This window comes from Podarcis cretensis (assembly GCF_951804945.1).
Source record: "Podarcis cretensis genome assembly, chromosome: 9".
In the NCBI taxonomy this organism is placed as follows: domain Eukaryota; kingdom Metazoa; phylum Chordata; class Lepidosauria; order Squamata; family Lacertidae; genus Podarcis; species Podarcis cretensis.
In genome coordinates, this window is record NC_137178.1 from 38,916,055 (window position 1) to 38,936,842 (window position 20,788).

The window sequence follows — 20,788 nt, forward strand, 5'->3', positions numbered from 1 at the left end:
TATGTCGGGAGTGGCTTTGCAATCCCCTGTGTTGGGAGAAGTGCTTGTTCCTTCCCAACCTCCTCTTATGGGCCTGGTTGGCTGGAGTCATTCTACACTAATGTCCTACAGAGCAGCCAAATGATGTGTTTTGAGTTGTCCTCACAGAGGGGACAACTCAAAGGCAAGAGAGGACAAAAGGCAGAGCACTGAGTCTGGACACCCTGCAATGGAGGCAATTTCCATAAGGTTTCTAAAGTCTGCAGCCACCCATGAGCATGCCACAGACACAGGGAAGATGTGTGTGCAGCAAAGCTTTCTTCTGTGCTGCTGAAAGAGAATCCAGGAGATCATTGTGAACTTGTGAAGTTCACTTGGTAAGTTCCGAGGCAGCACCAGCTATAATCCTAACGGACAAAATGCAAACCAGTTACTTGACACATGTACACCTGAGAATATATTTAGTGTTCTTTACAGTATCTAGTTGGACAAATCCATCGCATTCATTCATTTTGATGGAAATGGAGGCACCAAGCAGTTAATTGGGGGTCACCTTGTAGAATAAGGTGCCAGTTAGGCAATGAATAAAAAGTAATTTTCTTTTGGAATTCTTTTAATGTGCTGCTGTATGTTAACAATTGTGGATATGAAAGATAACACACATTAAAACATGTATCTGATTATACTTGCCATGTGCTCCCCTATTAACGTTCCAAAATGAAATGCAAACTTTCATTGTGCTTCTCCTAATAAGTATCTTCTTAAACTCATTTATCAGCTTCAGAAGCTCTCCCATAGCTCTGCAGAACGGAAAACAAAGTGAAATGAAGTTAACTGATGTTCGCATTTAGCTCCATTTAAAAAGGTAAAGGGACCCCTGACCATTAGGTCCAGTCATGGCCGACTCTGGGGTTGCGGTGCTCATCTCCTTTTATTGGCCGAGGGAGCCAGTGTACAGTTTCCGGGTCATGTGGCCAGCATGACTAAGCCGCTTCTGGTGAACCAGAGCAGCGCACGGAAACACTGTTTACATTCCCACCGGAGCGGTACCTATTTATCTACATGCACTTTGACATGCTTTTGAACTGGTAGGTTGGCAGGAGCAGAGACTGAGCAACAGGAGCTCACCCCATCGTGGGGATTCGAACCGCCAACCTTCTGATCGGCAAGCCCTAGGCTCTGTGGTTTAACCCACAGTGCCACTCGCGTCCCTTTAGCTCCATTTTCATCCCCTTTAATTCCTATACTGGACCACCTATCCTTTTGCTGTACAGACAAATATGTACAATATAAACAATGGAAGGTAGCAGAAATTTATAAAACAGAGAATTTTCTTCCTAATAGTCATCCTATGTCCATGTCAGCCTTAAAGGAAAAAAATGGAAATATACCACATATATGGAATCTCTGAATTCCAAAGGCTCAGTATCCAACATTTACAAATTACTAATAAGCTAGGTTATGGTTCCTCCCAGGGCCTTAGGATATCCTGAGAGGGTGACCTTAAATGTCAGGTTGATTAACATGAACGGGATCAAATTTGGATAAATGTTTCACTAAATACTAAATCACATAGTATTCAATAATCCATTCTAAAAAAATACTTAGGTGGTATTGGACTCCAGAACACCTTTTCAGAATCAATAAAGTATCTCTCCACTAAGCTGACAAGGCTGTAATACTATTGGAACTTATATGCATATGTGGTGGGAATGTGAAGTTTTATATAGTTTTTGGATTAAGGATTTTACCACTATCTCTCAAATAATAGATAAATCACTAACACCAGATCCAGTCTTGGCCTTGCTTTCATGGAAAGCAATGCAAATTCCAGGGAATCTTATAAGACATTGGTCTTTTTTTCATGCAGCAGCCAGAATGTAAATAGCAAGTCAATGGAAATCTCGTTCATCTCCCATGGTTGATTATTGGTTTGGTTGAGTCTGGGATATAGATCTCCCAGAGCGTCTCACCTATAAAAGAAAAGTAACCAGGGGAGACTTCAAATCAGATCATTTTTATGCTATTTGGCCTAATTTCTGATATATGTAAATATAATAGAGATGGAGCATAGTGTTATTCTAAAGCAGCAATGCAGCAGCAAGCAAAGGCTCTAGCAGCCAAGTCAGCTGCTTGTGGCTGGAAAGCCAAACAGGATGTGTGTGACTGTTGCCATGGAAACAAAGGGGCAGTCCATTCTGTACTGAGCACCGGATGTTAGCTCAGTGTGTGTGTCATATGACCTGTACAGGATGTACATGGGTGGAGTTTTGAGTTTCTCTCTGTTTGTTCAAGAGAGCAGACATGTTTTCTCTGTACTGAAGTGAAAGACAGGAATAAAAGCAATGTAGATTCATTTCTGTCTGAGTCTGATTCCCCTCCCTGGGGATATGCTGGAGAGCAGGGAGGAGGAGGAGAAGCAGTTGGTGTGTTTTTCTCACAGCCTGAGGAAAATCGCCGGAACGGACCTCGTGTGTATTTCCTGCCGGAAGTCGCCGGAGGGAGGTCAAAAGAATTCAGCCGGTGCCTGGAGAGATAGGCACATACCTCTGACCGGCCCTGAATTCCAACATTGGTAGCAGGGCTGCTGGTTCCTACGATCCATCGACCTCTGCAGAAATAGGAGCCTGAGATGGAGGCTGATTCTCTGCAGCTAGAAGCTGACCAGAAGAAGCTGAAAGCCAAGCTACGGAGCCCAGGTATGAGATTTTCGGGCTTAAAAGCGTGAATGCAGATGGATTACTTCTCTGCTTCATGGGAGCAACGTTTGGGAAAAACAGCTCCGAGAGAGAAGAGTCTGCATTCCAGACATTCCTGTGGTTTTTCCTGTCCAAGGAAAGGAATGTGGTTGCTTAGCAACGCAGGCCGGTTTCAAGATAAGGGCTGGAAGTCAGGCTATGCCCAAAGAGGCACAAACAGCTCGTGTTTTGACTAGGCCCTTACAAAGGAACTGTTGGAAAGGGACTTTCCAAGCAGCCAGTGTTATTGCTGCCAGGTGCACAGAGTGTAAACAAGCCAGCTATTGGATTTTAGAGGCTTGTGTTTGAGAGTCAATGCAAGGACTCAAAATGGATGCCAAGAAGGGAGTTCTGCCTTCTCCACCCCTTTTGACCAGTGACAATTATGCATCTTGGTCTATTAAGATGAAGGCCTTGCTGCAGAATCAGAGACTGTTTGGGGTGATTGAGAACCCCATCCCTGCAGCACCAACGCGTCCTTGGGAGTCACAGGATGTGAAGGCCAGAACTGCTATAATTCTGTGCGTGTCAGACTCTCAGCTTATTCATATACAAGATTTACCGCACGCGAAAGATGTTTGGGACACGCTGAGAAGGACACATCAGAGAGATGCAGGTTCTTCAGCGTTGCTGTATTTTGAAAAGCTGACTAACCTGAGGCTTGCGCCTGATGGAGATGTTCAAGCGCACCTGACGGAAATGAAATTTCTGCGTCAGCAGATGGTGGAACGCAATTTCCGTCTGCAGGAGGAAGTGTTTTGCTTCATGGTGATCAACAGCCTGAATCGGACTTACAAAACGGTTGCCAGTCAGCTGGGGTCTCTCCCAGCAGCTGATCTAACGTCGGACAGGGTCTTTGCCGTGGTTCTTTGTGAACATGACAGACTTGCTGCCCTGGAAGTCAAGGACAGGGGGAGTCAAGAACGGAGTTCTAACACCCCCACTGCTGTAGCTACTGGAGGAGACGCCGTAGCTTTGAACGTTGTCCAATGCCACAATTGTGGACAGACTGGGCATCTTCAGCGGAACTGCAGGAAGCCACGTCAGAACAAAGGAGCCAAGGGAAGCTCCACGAAGTCTGAGGCGTCAGGCAGAAGTCATGCCAAGTCACAGGCGAAGCCTGCAAAGGCTTTGATGTCCCTAAAAGCCACACCACAAGTGGGGAATTCCTTCGTTTTAGACACGGGAGCGACGGTTCACATGACCCATCGCAGGGATTTGTTTTCGTCGTTTAAGAAGCAAAGCTTCGTTGTACAACAAGCCAACGGTCAAGAGCTGGAAGCGACCGGAATTGGGACTGTGTATCTTAAAAGTCTGAACTTGACTATAAACAATGTTTATTTGGTTCCAGAGTTGAAGTACAATCTGCTCAGCGTTTCACAGATTGCCAAGAAGGGACTAAAACTGTCCTATGATGATCAACACTGCGAGATCTACAAAGATGGAGAGTTGTATCTTTCTGCCGAAGAGAAAGATGGACTGTATTTGTTGACTTTTGATCAAAGTGATTACATGGAATGTAATTCTTGTGATTCTAACATGATTTCTTTTGCAGGTGTAGCCAAGAAGAACGCCAAGCAGGTCACCTCGAGGGTCGACAAGGCATTTCAGGGGGTGTATGCTGATGTGATTGGTCCTTTAGCACCATCTAGAGGCAATGCAAAGTATTACCTAATATGTGTTGATTCTTTTACAGGTTTTGTCTGGATTTATCTTTTGGAGAGACCGAAAGAAGCCTTAGAAAGGTTTAAAGAGTTTTGTGACAAAGTTAAAAATATGCATGATGCTGACATAGAATGTCTTTGCACAGATGAGAAGCCAATTTTTCTCTTACAGGATTTCCAGAGGTTCCTGAAGAAGAAAGGGATAAGACACAAAATTGCAGCTTCCGAAGAAGCTTGGAAGAGATGTATCTGTGTTAGGGTGAACAAAGAATTGCAAAAGGGAATGCATGCGCAATTGCTTAGTTCACATCTGCCACATGAGTACTGGGCTGAGTCGCTAATGTCATATTGTTACACGTGGTTGAGAAAGTTTTCAAAAGAGTTGGGATGTTCTCCTTTTGAGAAACTGTTCCACAGAAAACCTTCTGTTGCCCATTTCAAGGTTTTTGGGTCTCATGTGAGGGCAGAAGCTCCAGGTGGAGTAAAGAATGCCAGAGGCATTTTTGTGGGTTATGAAAAGGGTCTCTACAGAGTAATTTTGTCTGAATCTGGTAAGGTGATTCTCACAAAATTTCTAGAGAGTGCTCCTGAACAGGAGCGAGTGGTTGTTCACACATTTCCCACAGGAGATGATGATGATTCTGATGATGATGATGATGAGTTTGATCTTATTGAGTTCAGTAGTACTGATGATGACAGCGATAGCTCAGACAGCTCAGTTGTCACAGTCATTGAGAGGAAATCTCACACAATGACTAGACCCTCAGAAGAGGAGGATGAACCACTGATTAAGCTTAGTACTGGTTCTTCAGAGAGTTCAGAGGCTGAACCAGAAAGCAAGGGAGAGCAGCACCTCTTACGTAGGTCTGAGAGAGCAACGAAGGGTGTACCACCCAAGAGGTATTCAAAGAGTTTGCCAACCAAGCTATTGCATGTGTTGCTGTTGTAAACGACCAAGGTCAAATTGAAGCTGTGTCTGAGTCAGAGACAAAGGCACAACAGAGAGTTGCTAACCAAGGTAATGCAGAAGCACTCATTCCTTGGAAGCCACACAACCAGAGAGGTACATTGGTAAAACCAGTGGCGGGTAGTTCCAAGGGTGGAACTGAAACAACAGGGGAGTGTTATACATATAACAACTGTTTGTTTTCTTCTCTGGATGACGCTTTGCTCGCTGCACGCATTGATACTTTAGGGGGAGTATGTTATTCTAAAGCAGCAATGCAGCAGCAAGCAAAGGCTCTAGCAGCCAAGTCAGCTGCTTGTGGCTGGAAAGCCAAACAGGATGTGTGTGACTGTTGCCATGGAAACAAAGGGGCAGTCCATTCTGTACTGAGCACCGGATGTTAGCTCAGTGTGTGTGTCATATGACCTGTACAGGATGTACATGGGTGGAGTTTTGAGTTTCTCTCTGTTTGTTCAAGAGAGCAGACATGTTTTCTCTGTACTGAAGTGAAAGACAGGAATAAAAGCAATGTAGATTCATTTCTGTCTGAGTCTGATTCCCCTCCCTGGGGATATGCTGGAGAGCAGGGAGGAGGAGGAGAAGCAGTTGGTGTGTTTTTCTCACAGCCTGAGGAAAATCGCCGGAACGGACCTCGTGTGTATTTCCTGCCGGGAGTCGCCGGAGGGAGGTCAAAAGAATTCAGCCGGTGCCTGGAGAGATAGGCACATACCTCTGACCGGCCCTGAATTCCCCCAGAGGTTCAATTACGTTTGTGGAGATGATATATTTTAGAAGATCAGGATAAAGTGATTTCTCAGTGTCTTGGACTGTGATTATAAAAGAAGCATTGCATGAATCTTTCCTTTCCTTCTCCTCCTTTCTAGTTTTCCTCCTGCCTCCTTTGTATCAGTATGTTTGATGTTGTTTGTATTTTGTCTTTATTTTAAAATTTAATAAAGTTTCTTTAAAAAAAGTTAACTGGTTAAGGTTGAATTGTAAATGCATTTCGAATATAGCTTTAGTCATTTCATTAGGAATAAAGTATCTGGATAGGATAAAGCAAAAATGCATAATAAAAACATATCCATGTTTGGGTCAAAACTATTTTTACTGACATCCATTTAAGATGTAGAATCGACAGTATATACAAGATGTGAACAGAATGGATATCTGGCATATAGTTTAAAAAATTACCAGACGACGTCTGAAGCAGCAGTGGATCCAAGTACACGTTCAACATTTTCTTCTGTCTTCTTGCCATCTGAAACACACACCAGTACCTGAGATGCTTCACTTGCTACAGAGATTACAGGTGGAAGTTTCACTTGCTGGAACAGAATGCAGAGTGGCTCTACTTGAGACCTCTCCTAGTCCCAGGTCATCACTGCTTTCTACACATGCTACAAAGCCCTACGCAGGCATTGTTTCCTTGCATATAAACAGCCACAGGAAGGTCAGTGGAGGCACAATGCCCAGCCATGCCCCATGTTATCCCTGGGCCCCTTACAGGATGGGGTTCTGAAACAGAACCGCCTCCTAGATGGGAAGGCTCCCCACAACTTTGAAACACATGTGTACCATCCGTGTTCTAAGCTGTGTGGGGAGCTTCCAAGAGTAGAGGATGGTCCTTGCTCCACACCCTCACTCTCAAATCCATGGAGGGCTGTATAATAGAGGCCCAAGGTGATGCACTAAAGGGGATTGGGCTTGGCAGCACATCTCTACTCTTCCTCATGCAAGCCTATGCATTTGAGAAAGCAGTAAAAGCGCTATTGTGACCAGTATAGCCAGGGGAAGTGGGGACCAATTATTCTGCAAACTTCCCCCCGGTTCATTAGGTGTTTCTACTGCCATGTGCAGATTTTATCAATGATTGCATTTAATCAGCATGCCAGCATCACTTACTCCCAGTGATACCTACCGTGCTAACATTGCATGCTCTGGCACCAAACACTTCTGGCATCAACCATTTATACACAATGCCAAGCATGTGAAACATTGCACAGGGTAATGGTTCTTTCAAAACTACTCCCAGCATTGTTTTTAAACTAGGGATAACATTTCATGTGAACTGCAGGCATTGTGGTCAAATATTTTGTGCATTTTTTGACCCTAGGGTGGTTCATTAGCTGTAAAAAAAGCTTTAAGCAGTTAACACATCTACATTTTCGTCAGTTAATTGAGTCATTTATCATTTAGATACCAACAGATCTGTCTACAATCAGACTCCCACTAAAGGTGACTTTAAGACATATTGAAGGAAACACAATATAACACTCCATTTAACAAACAATAAGTTTCTCCTTAAGAAGGAAAGTCCTCTTAGATATTTTCCTTTTAATTCCCTACTATAACAGCACACCAGAACTTCATTAATGTGTCTTAAAAAATAAGCAAGCATTCAGCTTTGCCAATTAAATTTTGTGGTCACTGATTAAAATTGGTCCCTACAATTTAACCAACCAAAGCTTTACTTGATTAATTCGCCAACTAAAGCTTGCAGCTCTGTTTCACAAACATGCTCTGGAATTTCCCAGTAGTTTCTTCCTATAAGTAAGATGTCAGTAATGACAGTAGCTTCTTAAAAACACACAGTGAACTGCCTTTCTCTGCTGAGCTATATCTCAGTGCTGTGGGCTCCATTTGGGATGTAGAACTGACTGGTCTTCTTTCATCTTAGACATAGAGTTACAGTCTCCCAACCCAAGCAACCTATATAAGACATTTTATTTAGACATAAGAGAGACAGATATTCCAGGCAAGGAGTCTTCTACCACAGCTGCATGGTTCAGAAGAACCCAGAGTTTTTGAGACGACAGCCTTCTTAACTGAGAAATTGAGATATAAAAAAATGTAATTCCAAATTGACCACATTGTAGAGTGCCAGAGTTTGATTAGTGTTACAACTTTGATCTATGCACCACAGGAAGAAGTCTGATAGGTATTGCCATGGGACCTTAATTTTGGGATTAATCAAAGTGTTGGGTATTCATTGTACACTCACCATAAACTGAAACTTTCTGTGTATTGAAAATAACTCAGAGCTGACTTTCTGTAGCAGCCCATTTTGCTGAAACATCTGAAGCCCATGCCACATAGAAATATGTCATGTGTTCAAGTTATGCTAATCACATTATTTAATATTATAATATGTTATTAATCCAGATGCACATACCATACACTAGCGTTCCCCAATCTGGTGTCCTCCAGATGTTTCAGACAACTCCCATCAGCCTCAGATGTTATGGCTAGTGGTCAGGGATGATGGGAGTTGTAGTCTGAAACATCTGGAGGGCACCAGGTTGAAGGAGGCTGCTAGAGGCCCCATCTACATAATATCTAGTTTTAGCAAGGACCTCATTAGCAGCCCAGCAATTAGCCTGGAAATTTATGTACCCTTGGCTAATCGATATCAGTATTAGAGAAGCATTGAACCTTTTGTATGGGAAGGAAAATTATGCACAACTTCAGAGTTAATTGTGACACCTTCCAAAAAAGTATGGGCAGAGCTCCTTTGAAGCTTGTGGAGAAGCAGTAATTTAAAAAGAAAGGAATAAGTAATTTATAAAGCAGCCTTCCTTTCCCTATTAGTTTTCCATTACCCCTTCATTTTTATGAGTGACTTCTGGTGTATGCAGATAGAGTAAATAGGCAATAACAAATGACGGGAGTTAATGTTACAGAGCTGAACTATTTACATAAACTTAAGCAACAGTATTCAGTCAAATTGCTCCTTCCTGTACAATGCTGTAAAAATATGACCCTTCCTCTCTGCCTCCTCAGTGAAAACTGGTTCAAGTTCCAGTTAGCTCCCATTTCTCTGGCTTTCTGATGCCACTCCTTGGTCTTCTCACTAGCTTTGTTCAAAATTCTGTCACCTTTTGTTGCACAGGCCATGTGGTCTCTGTTAAACCCATTCACTGTGTCCCTGACAACTGGATCCAGCATGACTTTCTCATTCCTACCTTCAAAGTCCTCCCTTGCTTTACTCTTGCTTTACTCCAGCTTCTTATTCTGAGATATCTGTGCCTGCAACCTTCTCTTTTCTAGCCTTCCCATCCAAAGGTTTTCTGCTCCCTTAAATGCCAGTGTTTTCACTCTTGCTACTCCCATTTGCTTGGAACTCCCCCACAGAAACATAGCATTGTCACCTCTCTCTTTTCCTGAAAACTCCTCCTAAAAAATGTGATGCCTTTGACACATCCTCATCTTCTACTGAAACAAAGCATACGAGTAATGGGCACACGTTCTTCCCTGTTTTAGCCTTCAACTCCTGTTTCCTCTCTTCTCCTCTTGTTACCCTATAAAGTGCCATGATACAGTGACAGACTCACAGAATCAAACAATTGGAACAGACTACAAAGCCCATCTAGTCCAACCCTCTGCAATGCAAATATTTTACCCAACATGGGGCTTGAACCCACAACTCTGAGATTAAGAGCATTATGCTCTGCCAACTGAGCTACCCCGGTTAACAATAGTATCTCTTTAACTTTGTAGGTTTATTGCTAATTAATGGTCGATCATTATGTTGCTTTAAGACAGGGGTAGCCAACATAGTGCCCTCTAGAGGTTGCTGAATTACAATGTCTTCATGGGCCATGCTAGCAACGGCTGATGGGAGTTGTAGTTCAACATCAGGAGGGCACCATGTTGGCTATCCCATGCTTTAAGATAACCAGCAGTTGAACACTGTGTTGGTTTCTGCTCTCTTCACTGTGCAGCGAAGTGCTTGTCACGAGACAGGTGTTTACATTCCACAGTCTGTGCTGTTGGGTTTTCCCACGGGAAAGGAGACTGGATGTGACGTACACTGGTTTCCTGTTTTTCACTGTTCACACAGAGTTCTCTCCGTGCTTTAGAGGAGAGAGGATGCTTTCTCTGCTCCAGCAGAGGCAAGATGTTTTTCTGTAATCTACCAGCTTTGAAATCCAAATAAAGTAATATAGAGTATGTGGCATGTACTCCTCATCATTCCGCTGTGCTTGGGACACTGCAAATTCAACATTCTTGGTTATGGGGCCCAGAAGAAAAGCACAGTCAAAGTGACGGATGGACTTCAGAATGCCGGCAAAAGGATCAGAATGCAGAGGGACAGATCGGACGGTATCTCTGCGCGTCAGGATGATTGATGAGAGGTATGTTGCTCATGCTCCGGGCAGCCTGCCAGCTTCTAATTAATGGCTTTATGGCTGGACTCTGAACTTTTATGGCCATTTTGCCGGGCACAGGCAAAGGCTCAAAAGAACAAGCTCCTATGCTGGGGGAAACCGAAAGTACCTTTTAAAAGTGCTTTTGGAATAAAGCATCTGCAGAAAGCAGAGACGCAGCATGATTTAAAGCAGCAGAGATGACGCAGAAGGCTAATGCCAGAGTCATGATGGCCCTTCAGGATGCTTGTGGGATTCCTAAGCTCAATAAGAAAAACTATGCGGACTGGGTTCTCTATGCAGAGGCTATTCTGCGGAAAGAGGGTCTGTTTGAAGTTATTACAGACACCCCCCCAGCTCCAGTTACAGATGCATGGGAAGCTAAAGATTCCAAAGCAAGGGGAACTCTTACATTGATAGTATCCCCAGAAGAGCTCTGTCTATTGCATGATAAGACCTCAGCCAGACAAATTTGGGACGCTTTGAGGGAGGCTCACTTGAGGACAGAAGCTGGATCCACTATGTTTTACTTTACCAAGCTGCATAATATGGCTCTTGCTGAAGGTGGAGATGTGCGTACACATCTGATGGAGATGCAGAATCTGAGACATGAGCTGCAACAGAGAGGACTCAACTTTCCAGAGGCTGTGTATTCCTTGATGATACTACAATCTTTGGGTTCAGGTTGGGAGTCTGTTGCCACTCAGATTGCTGTACAGCCAACTGCTCAGCTGACAGTGGACTATGTTACTGCCGTGATTCTGAATGAAGCAGACCGCCGGGGTGCTGGCTGCATGGGTAAGGGGGAGTCTTCACAGACGTCATCCCAGAGTGCAGTGGAACCACCAGATGGCGCCAAAGCTTTGAAGGCAGTGAAATGCTACTCGTGTGGACGTCTAGGCCATATGAAGAGGGAATGCAGATATCCCAGGGCCAAGACAGAGCACCGCAGCGAAAGCTCATTGCGTGGAAAAGGCCAAAGCAAAAGCAAAGGTCCGGTGTCCAGGACAACGCAGCACAAGGCAATGGTCTCACGCTTCACTCCAAAGGTTGCAAAGGTCCAGAAGACGTCTAGATCTTTCTTCGTTGTTGATTCGGCTGCAACGCACCACATGTGCAAGCGACTGTTCGTGTCTTTTACACCGCAGGAAGGTGCGATTCACCAGGCGGATGACCACACAATCCCCAGTAAAGGCTACGGAACTGTTGTTCTTCACAGTTTGGACTTATCGATACAGGATGTGCTTTATGTACCGCATGCCAAACATAATCTGCTCAGCGTTGGACAGCTGGATGAGCGGAAAATTGACGTTTCCTTTAAGAACAAAAGGTGCATCATCACAAAGAAAAATGATTATGTATTGCATGCTGAATATGTTGATCGTTTGTATGTTTTGTATTATGATGATGTTGTGCAGGATGAAACTTGTTGCATTGCAGGTTCTAACAAAAGTTTGCATGCAGGATGTATTCATGATTTTCATCGAAAATTTGGTCATTTGAATTTTGAGGCAGTATCTAAAATGCCTGCCTTGGTTGAAGGTATGACTATTAAACCCTGCAGGTACCACATGAAGTGCAAGGCATGCGCAGCAAACAAGGTGAAAATGGCTGTGAAAGGTAAGGTGTCTAGTAGGTAAGCTACAGAACCACACCAAATTGTTCATGCTGATTTGGTTGGACCACTAGCGCCCTCTTTGGGTGGAAATAGGTACTTCATGGTTCTCATTGATGCATTTTCCAGGTATATTTATGTGTACAATCTCAAGCAGAAATCAGAGGCTTTTCCAAGGTTCAAGGAATTCTGTGCTTGGTTGGGAAATGTGCATGGTAAGAAGATAAAAATTCTTTTCACTGATCGTGGGGGGGAATTCACTTCTCAGCAGTTTGAAGCTTTTCTGACTGAGAAAGGAATTCAACACGATTTGTCTAGTCCTCGCTCGCCATGGCAGAATGGACTTTGCGAGAGGGCAAATCAAACATTGCTTCAAGGGTTAAAAACCTTGCTGCATGATGCAAATCTTCCAGAGAGTTATTGGGCCGAAGCTCTCTCGTGTTTTACTTACAGTTATAATCGCAGGTTATCTTCAGCGATTGGTTGTACCCCCTATGAGAAGATGTTTGGCAAGAAGCCATACATCAAACACATGAAAATTTTTGGTTCTGACATGTGGATTCACTCACCACAAAGCTCCAAGTTAGACAAGCGTGGATTGCATGGTATCTTTCTAGGTTATCAGAAAGGTTCTTACAGAATAATGATGACTGACTCTAAGACAATTAAGCTCACAAGAAGTGTTGAGTACAATGCCAAGTGGGGAGAGAATGTGGGAATTTTCCAATGTTATCCTGAAGACAATGATGAGACTGAGGATAGTCAAAAGCAGCCACAGCAACCCACACCCACTGATGAAGGTTCTGATTCTGATTCTGAAACTGAATCGGGTGATTCAGAGGATTTCAAGAGTGCGAAAGCCTCTATGCGACCCTCTGAAAGCTCTGATCAAGAATTGGAGGAACCATTGTTCACAATAGGTCACTTTTCTCCTAAGAAGGAAGAGGAGAGTGTTGAAGACCTAAGGCTAATTCGCAGGTCACAAAGAGCCACAAAAGGCAAACCTCCAAAGAGATTTGCTGATGTGTTTGCTAAGATAGCAGTAACAGCTGTTAAAAGCTTCCAGTAGTTCCAGGAATGAAACTGCTTGGAAGCAAATGGGTCTTCAAAGCGAAGACTGATCAAAATGGCAAGATAGTCAGACACAAAGCCAGATTGGTAGCCAGAGGTTTTGCACAGGTACCAGGTGAAGACTATCACGAGACCTACTCACCCACAGTGAGGTATGAGAGCATTAGGCTTATGCTCAAGCTAGCTGCAGAGGAGAATTTACACATTAGTCACCACGATGTGAATACAGCTTTTCTGTACGGATCTCTAGGTGAATTTCTTTATATGCTTCCACCTGATGCCGTACAGGTAAAACAGGGATTTGTTTGTGCTCTGAAAAAGTCCCTTTATGGTCTCAAACAAAGTGCACGGTGTTGGCACACAAAACTCACTGAAGTATTGTTTTCTCTAGGTTTTAAGCAAGGGAAAGCTGATCCATGTGTATTTGTCAAAGAGGAGGGGCAAAAGAAACTGTATTGTTTGTTTTATGTTGATGATCTTTTATTCTTTTGGGAAGATGTCACAATGTACAATAACGCCCTAGCTCAACTGAAAGAACACTTTGACATGAAAGATCTTCGTGAGGTAAACAACTACCTATCTCTGGAAATAGAGAGAGATCAAGATGGTAACATTCTAGTACACCAGTCACGGAAAATTGCTGATGTGTTAAGCAAACTAAACCTGATGGATGCTAACCCTGTAGACACACCGATGACAACAGGTTATCAGGTAGATGACACTGAAGAAACATTTTCTGACACTACACTGTACAGAAGTGTGCTAGGCAAGCTAAACTTCATTGCCAGATGTTCAAGACCAGACATTGCTGTTAGCTGTAATTTGCTAAGCAGACAAGTCAACAATCCTACTGTTAAGGATTGGAAAGCTCTGAAACGCATAGCGCGGTATTTGAAAGGCACTATGCATTACAGACTGAGATTTAACAATCAGAAGTCTGGTGGTCTTGAGATATTTGCAGATGCAAGTTTTGGAAGTGACACTACAGACAGGAAAAGTACGTCTGGAGTTTGCTACATGTACAATCAGGGTCTATTTGATTGGTCATGCAAGAAGCAAACAACAGTTAGCTTAAGTACTTGTGAAGCTGAACTGAATGCACTGTCTTATTCACTCAAGGATTGTGAATGGTTGTTACAATTGTGCAAAGACATGAAAATTCCTGTCAAATGTCCAATCCAGGTTTACCAGGACAACAAAGCATGTTTGGCTTTGCTGAATTCTGAAAGTTGTAAGCAAAGCACGAAGCACTTGCAATTGAAGTTGCAACATGCTAGGGAACGTATTCAGAAGGGACTCGTAACTGTGTCCTATATGCCAGGTAATGAAATTCCTGCTGATGTATTGTCCAAGATTGTATCAAGGGATCAACACTGTACCTATGTGCAGAAGTTGGGTTTGTACTGATATTGTACGAACACGCTGCCCAGTGATGTTCACAGAAAAGGGGAAGATGTTGGTTTCTGCTCTCTTCACTGTGCAGCGAAGTGCTTGTCACGAGACAGGTGTTTACATTCCACAGTCTGTGCTTTTGGGTTTTCCCATGGGAAAGGAGACTGGATGTGACGTACACTGGTTTCCTGTTTTTCACTGTTCACACAGAGTTCTCTCCGTGCTTTAGAGGAGAGAGGATGCTTTCTCTGCTCCGGCAGAGGCAAGATGTTTTTCTGTAATCTACCAGCTTTGAAATCCAAATAAAGTAATATAGAGTATGTGGCACGTACTCCTCATCATTCCGCTGTGCTTGGGACACTGCAAATTCAACACACTGAACTATCACTTCTCTCCCTCCCCTGCTTCTTTGCCCACCATTTCCCCCCAGGTCCAACATTTCAATCCACTAGACAAATATAAAAACTGAAAATTCAAGAACTTTGGAAAATTTAACCCATTATGTTTTTATGGTACTCTGCATATTCACAAAATTATATGCACAAGTTTCTCACACTGAAGCAGTTTCAAAGGAAATCAAACCAATAACTGAGCCAATTTTTATTCTGCTTGTTATGCTATATTTTAAATATTTGAGTATAGCACACATAAAATAAAACTCAGGTAGTATTGCTTAGACTTGCAAGATTTTCATGTTCATTTCCTGTAATTCCATTTGTTGCCGTCTGCACTATATTATTTGTTGACGTGTGAGTTATCACTTCAATAAGTGTAAGTGTAAACCATATACATGCTATTTCTATAGTAACATACATTTGATAAAATCTGACCAGGATCTGACAGGATATGCAGTCTCTTCGATTTGGCATATTTCAAATGACAAGAAACATTTCCTTATTCTGCTCTGAAGTTTATTTGAATTTTCAAACAGTCATGCTTTTGCGGTTTAGCAAAACACAATAAAAATCACTGTGGGAAGTTGCCACAATTAGACATGGGTATAACCTCTCTGAAGTTCTCCTAGCACAGTAGGGTTTTTGCACAGTTTCCATGTATCTCCATGGAGATGGTGCGGGAAAATCTCATGGAATAATCTTAATATCTGTTTTTAACCAGTATTAACAGCACAGTTACTAACTGCTGCTGATTTTAACTATTATCAGAAGTAAAGGTCTGGAAACAGTGGCAGTTTTATCTGGTAGCTTTATTAAGATCCAGATGAATGAATATGTAAAATTTGGCTACGCAAACCATTTTTATCTAGCACATTCCATTAAAAAGAGAGAGAGAGTATGCAGTAAACTGCATATAAGGGTTGTGTCAAAGTTTACAGAATAGGACCCTTGGTAGCTAGAATAACATTTCTACAACAAATCAAAGGTATTGTTCTCAACTTACATGAATATACAGTAGCCATTACCTTAAATTTAAGCCTCACAATGAGCGTCAAAACCACTGTGGAGATATGAAAGCCATATTGTATCAGTGCAGTCTGCAGAGATTTTTTTCTTGCAGATTTGCTGTGCTGAAATATATGTTGCACTTGAAAGCTAAAGGGATTACTTTTGAATAGTCATCACAAAGGTTGATTATATTCGTATATCATTTAGCTAGACCCTGCAGGCTATTATTCCATTAGCTGTGCTTGTCCACTCCTGCCCTGTCAAAAAGTTGATCGTGTAATGTGAAAAGGCCAGACAGTGTGTTAAACTATGAGAAGTGCTTCAGAAAAGCATAAGAATACTCTATTTAAAAATAATTATAACCCTATTCAGGTGGCAGTCCTAAGTGTATTTATTTAGAGACAAGCTACACGGAGCGACCGGGTTTATGACTGGGCTGGAGAGTCTAGCAGAGATAAGTACAAAGTATGAAAGAAGGATTACATGAAACCAGGGCTTTTTTCAGCCAGAACTCACCAGAACTCAGTTCCTGCACCTCTCAGGTGGGCACATTGCCATTATAAGAGAACAAAGGAGTTGCTCATGGTGAGTTCTGGCACCTCTTTTTCTAGAAGAATAGCAATGCATGAGACTACTATACATAGTTCAGCTATCAGTTAAACAGTTCAAAAACACATATTAGGTGTCGAGGGTCTACAGAACTGCTGGATTTTTTAATCACCCTGTCAGCATTCCAGAATAGAACAATTTTAAGTCAGACCTTAGCTTGCCTTGGAGGCTTATTTAGGGCACCAGGGCAGGTTCAGTTTTGCAGCTCTCATTGGCTTTGTGTCTGCTGCTTAACACAAACAGGTAGATTCAGCCTTTGAGCATCCTGTCCTTTCACCATTTCTCTCAACCTGTTGTCCCCCTGTTCCCAAGGTTCTGCCTTGGAGTTCAAACCATGTTTAATGCCAGGCAGTGGAAGCTGGTGGCACTTTGACTTGGCAGGGCTGCAATTTCTAATTTTGTTTTTTTCCTCACAATAGGACTTCTACAGCAAAGCAAAACAAGCTTCTCCAAGTAGGAAACACTTCCTGCTGCTTCTCTTGATGGAGAGGTGTGGCCATCAAGGAAACAGTTCTGAGCATCCTCAGAATAGATATTTACGATTCAGATAGGTCTATTAGGTGTGCCCTTGCAATTTCCCTTAGTAAGGAAATGCCCTGGTTTGCCCTAATGGACCAACCTTCTCTGATGCCAGGTCCCTGGGGAGACACAGAACTGGGAACCTGCTTAGAATGTCCCCTGCATAAAAATGTCTAGGCACAGCTCTGATGTGGATCAGTAAGCTAGATCTTCTAGAGTTTAACAGACAAGCAGTCCTGTGTTTGGTGGATACAGGGAACAAATAAGGAAGCAGAACAAATGAAACAGAACAGTAACATTAAATAATAAATACCAGAAGGAAGCCATGCTAAATTTGTTGCAGCAAAAAACCCATGGCGTCTTGTGAGCACCTTGAAGACAAAGGCTTGGATCTTATGAGAATCTAACTTAAGGAAGTTCATAGAAGTCAAATATCCTCTTCCCCTGTAGCCAGCTGCTTCCCACCTCATAAACCTCTCAGGACAGTTGAACAATGTGAGATACATGGGATGTAATCCACTGGGAGCGGTCAACTACAACATTACAGTGGTACCTCGGGTTACAAACACTTCGGGTTACAGAGTCTGCTAACCTGGAAATAGTACCTCGGGTTAAGAACTTTACCTCAGGATGAGAACAGAAATCGCACAGCGGTGGTGCGGTGGCAGAGGGAGGCCCCATGAGCTAAAGTGGTACCTCAGGTTAAGAATGGTTTCAGGTTAAGAACGGACCTCCGGAATGAATTAAGTACGTAACCAGAGGTACCACTGTACCTGTTCTGCTAGAGTGGTCATGCAGGAGATGTTGGTCCAGTCAGCTGAACTTTCTGTTACACCTGGCTGGAGCATCCTTCCTTGCATGTGACTAGTGGGTGGGCGTGACCTTTCCAGACCTGGTAAAAGGCCATGTCTCACAGCCACCTCCCTCTTTTTGATCTTCTTTTTCGTCCTGTGAACTTCCTGATTCACCTGGATTGGACTGCTGGCTGCCAGCCATCAGCCCCCCCCCCCCCGGTTATCTCCCATATGGGGTAAACCTGTTTGTACACGTTTGTAACTTTAAGCTTAAAGCCTGCCTTCAGGGATCACACTGTGCTCTGCCTGATTGCGAGTAAAACTACTTTTTGTTCCTTATGAATAAGACTGTGGCGTCTTTATTCTTTTAGGAGGGATCAAAGGGGTCTTACCAGGAATAATAGAACATATCTCAATCTGGGCAAGCCAGATTGAATTGTCTATTGTCTTAAGAGGCTCACACAAGTCTGCAACCAGTTTTCTGCTGCGTAAGGTGGGGGGGGAATGCTCTCTGCTATGTAAAGAAACTTGCTAGTGCGAGTTAGGAAGGATATTAATAATCAATATATTCTCTCCTGCCACCCTCAACATTCCCACAAGATAGAGCACAGGGTGTTGCTGGGGGAGGGAAATCACCCCCACATCCTACCCTATATGGTTCAGAAGGACCACATGATCCTCCAGAGAGGCTCTTTTGGGAGCACAGGAGGATACAGAGTATAGGAGGGACAGGAAAACTTCTTTTCATGAACCTCCTTAAGCCTTTCAGATTTATTGCTGCATAAACATTTTTCGCTAGGGCCTACTGTCCAAAGAGAAATTCTAAAATAACCAACTACCATAGAGAATGATTCCTGTCACCACCAGGTATGTTAGGAGTCATCTGCAAATGAATACAAAACACATCTCTCATCTTCCATTCCCTTTTATATTGCATTTTATATTACAAATTGTAATTTTTGTGCTGAACTTCCTTTGTGCTTAAAGTCGGTGCTGATTAGTTGGCACAGGAGAAGACACAACAACTGCATTATCTTAGTTCACTTACTGTTCAGATATTTCAGCCCAATCTAGATAAAATAAAGTACTAAATAGAAGACTCAGTGCTTCTTCCAGAAGACTTAAGGCAGAGAATCTTCTGCTTTTATTATTCAAAGTTGTTTAATGTAGATTGTAAAGATGTTTTATTTGGGTCTCTTTGAAGCAATGTATTATACAGAGCCATGAACGAGTCTTTATGAGCACAAGTGGGAGTCCTAAATGAACAGCGTTTGGAATGTTTGACTTTGAATAGGTAGGTTTATATGAGCAGAAGGCTTGATTGTTGGGGCCCAGTTTATGAATTAGAAGGAGGATTTATTTTATACACCTTGAAATGGGAAGTCAAATCTTTTGGGATCCCGGTATGCACAATTTTTGAGCAGAGATAGAAAACCTAATGGAAATCTCTTCTTCTGCCACTATTACTATCTATTTATTGAAAACAGTTTCATTCAAACTTCTTCATGAAACTATTGTGGCTGTCAGGAGCAACTCAGCTTGAAGTCTGAACATCTTTCTGGCTCTGAAAAGTAAAAAGGCCTCAGAGTCTCCAGAATAGTGTATTCTTTCTAATTTGCGTAATGTGGTAAAATGTGTGCATGGATTTGTAACTAAGGAGGGAAGGTGTCTTCACAAAATTCAGTTTAGGGTGAATTAAAAGGCAAAGCTCCCAGATAATCGAGACTTTTTATGTAGCATTAAATTGCTGAGTTAGAAGAGGTGTTTGGATTTGATATCCCGCTTTATCACTACCTGAAGGAGTCTCAAAGCGGCTAACATTCTCCTTTCCCTTCCTCCCCCACAACAAACACTCTGTGAGGTGAGTGGGGCTGAGAGACTTCAGAGAAGTGTGACTAGCCCAAGGTCACCCAGCAGCTGCATGTGGAGGAGCGGAAACGCGAACCCGGTTCCCCAGATTACGAGACTACCGCTCTTAACCACTACACCACACTGGCTCTTAAGCAAAGATATGGAATGTATTTACACCTGATGAAGAACCATGGCTCAATGATATCCCTTTTCCATGCAGAAGGTGTAGATTCAATCCAACATCTTTAGGTAAGACTGGGAACCCTGGAGAGCTGCTGCCAGTATGTCAGTATGGATCTGGACGGGCCAACGGTTTGGCTTGGTGGGAGGCAGCTTCCTCTGTTCCCATTACAATTATTTATATACCCTGCCTTTTAGACTATGAATCCTTCCAAGGCAGCTTACAAATAACATCAATGCTCATTTTAAAACAAAACAAAACAAAACAAAACAAAACAAAACAAAACAAAACAAAACAAAACAAAACAAAACAAAACAAAACAATATCAATATATAGCAAGTCATAAGACTTCTTCCTCATGTTAGTTGGTTGTAGTTGACTCAGCAGTGGGAGAAGTACAGGCCAACTAGAACAGGCTGTGGTGACTTAGCTTTTTATATTAAAAAATCCATGACAAATTTATGAAGAATAAGGCTACTAGGCATGCTGACTGCGCAAAATCTCCATCTGTCAGGGACTTGGCAGAGGAGGAATGGTGGAGACTGCCTCCCCAGCCTGACCCTTCCAGAGAAGAAGACGACAGTTCAGAATTACAACAGGGGTTTGAGGGAGGTCACAGCTCAGAGGAAGATGAGGGGGAAAGTTGGGAAATAATGGGAGAGGAGGAGGAGGAGGCAGAACCGGAGTAGCAGCTGGCTGACACGTTGTCACTAGAAAGCATCCCAGACCCATCATCTCCCAGAACCCGGCGAGCCTTAAAAATAGGAGAGCAAAGGGCTCAGAAGCAAAAGGCCCTCAGTGCCAGCCGTAGAAGGGATGACGAATGAGGAAGTGGGAGAGAAGGGGAGGGGAGAATTACTCAGAGCAACGCCATTA

General features: G+C 43.0%; 1 protein-coding gene across 3 annotated transcripts in view; it reads right to left on the reverse strand.

Annotated features, from left to right (window-relative positions):
- Positions 1-574: 574 nt before the first annotated feature.
- TTC29 (tetratricopeptide repeat domain 29) overlaps positions 575-20,788 on the reverse strand; it is a 125,000-nt gene continuing 104,786 nt past the window's right edge. For all 3 annotated transcript variants that reach the window (XM_079990614.1, XM_079990613.1, XM_079990615.1), the window contains exons 12-13: positions 6,522-6,577; positions 575-779 (exon numbers count right to left, since the gene is read on the reverse strand). In XM_079990614.1, coding sequence (XP_079846740.1) covers position 779; positions 6,522-6,577 — 57 coding nt within the window. In that variant the 3' untranslated portion in view covers positions 575-778. The remainder of the gene's footprint in view (positions 780-6,521; positions 6,578-20,788) is intronic.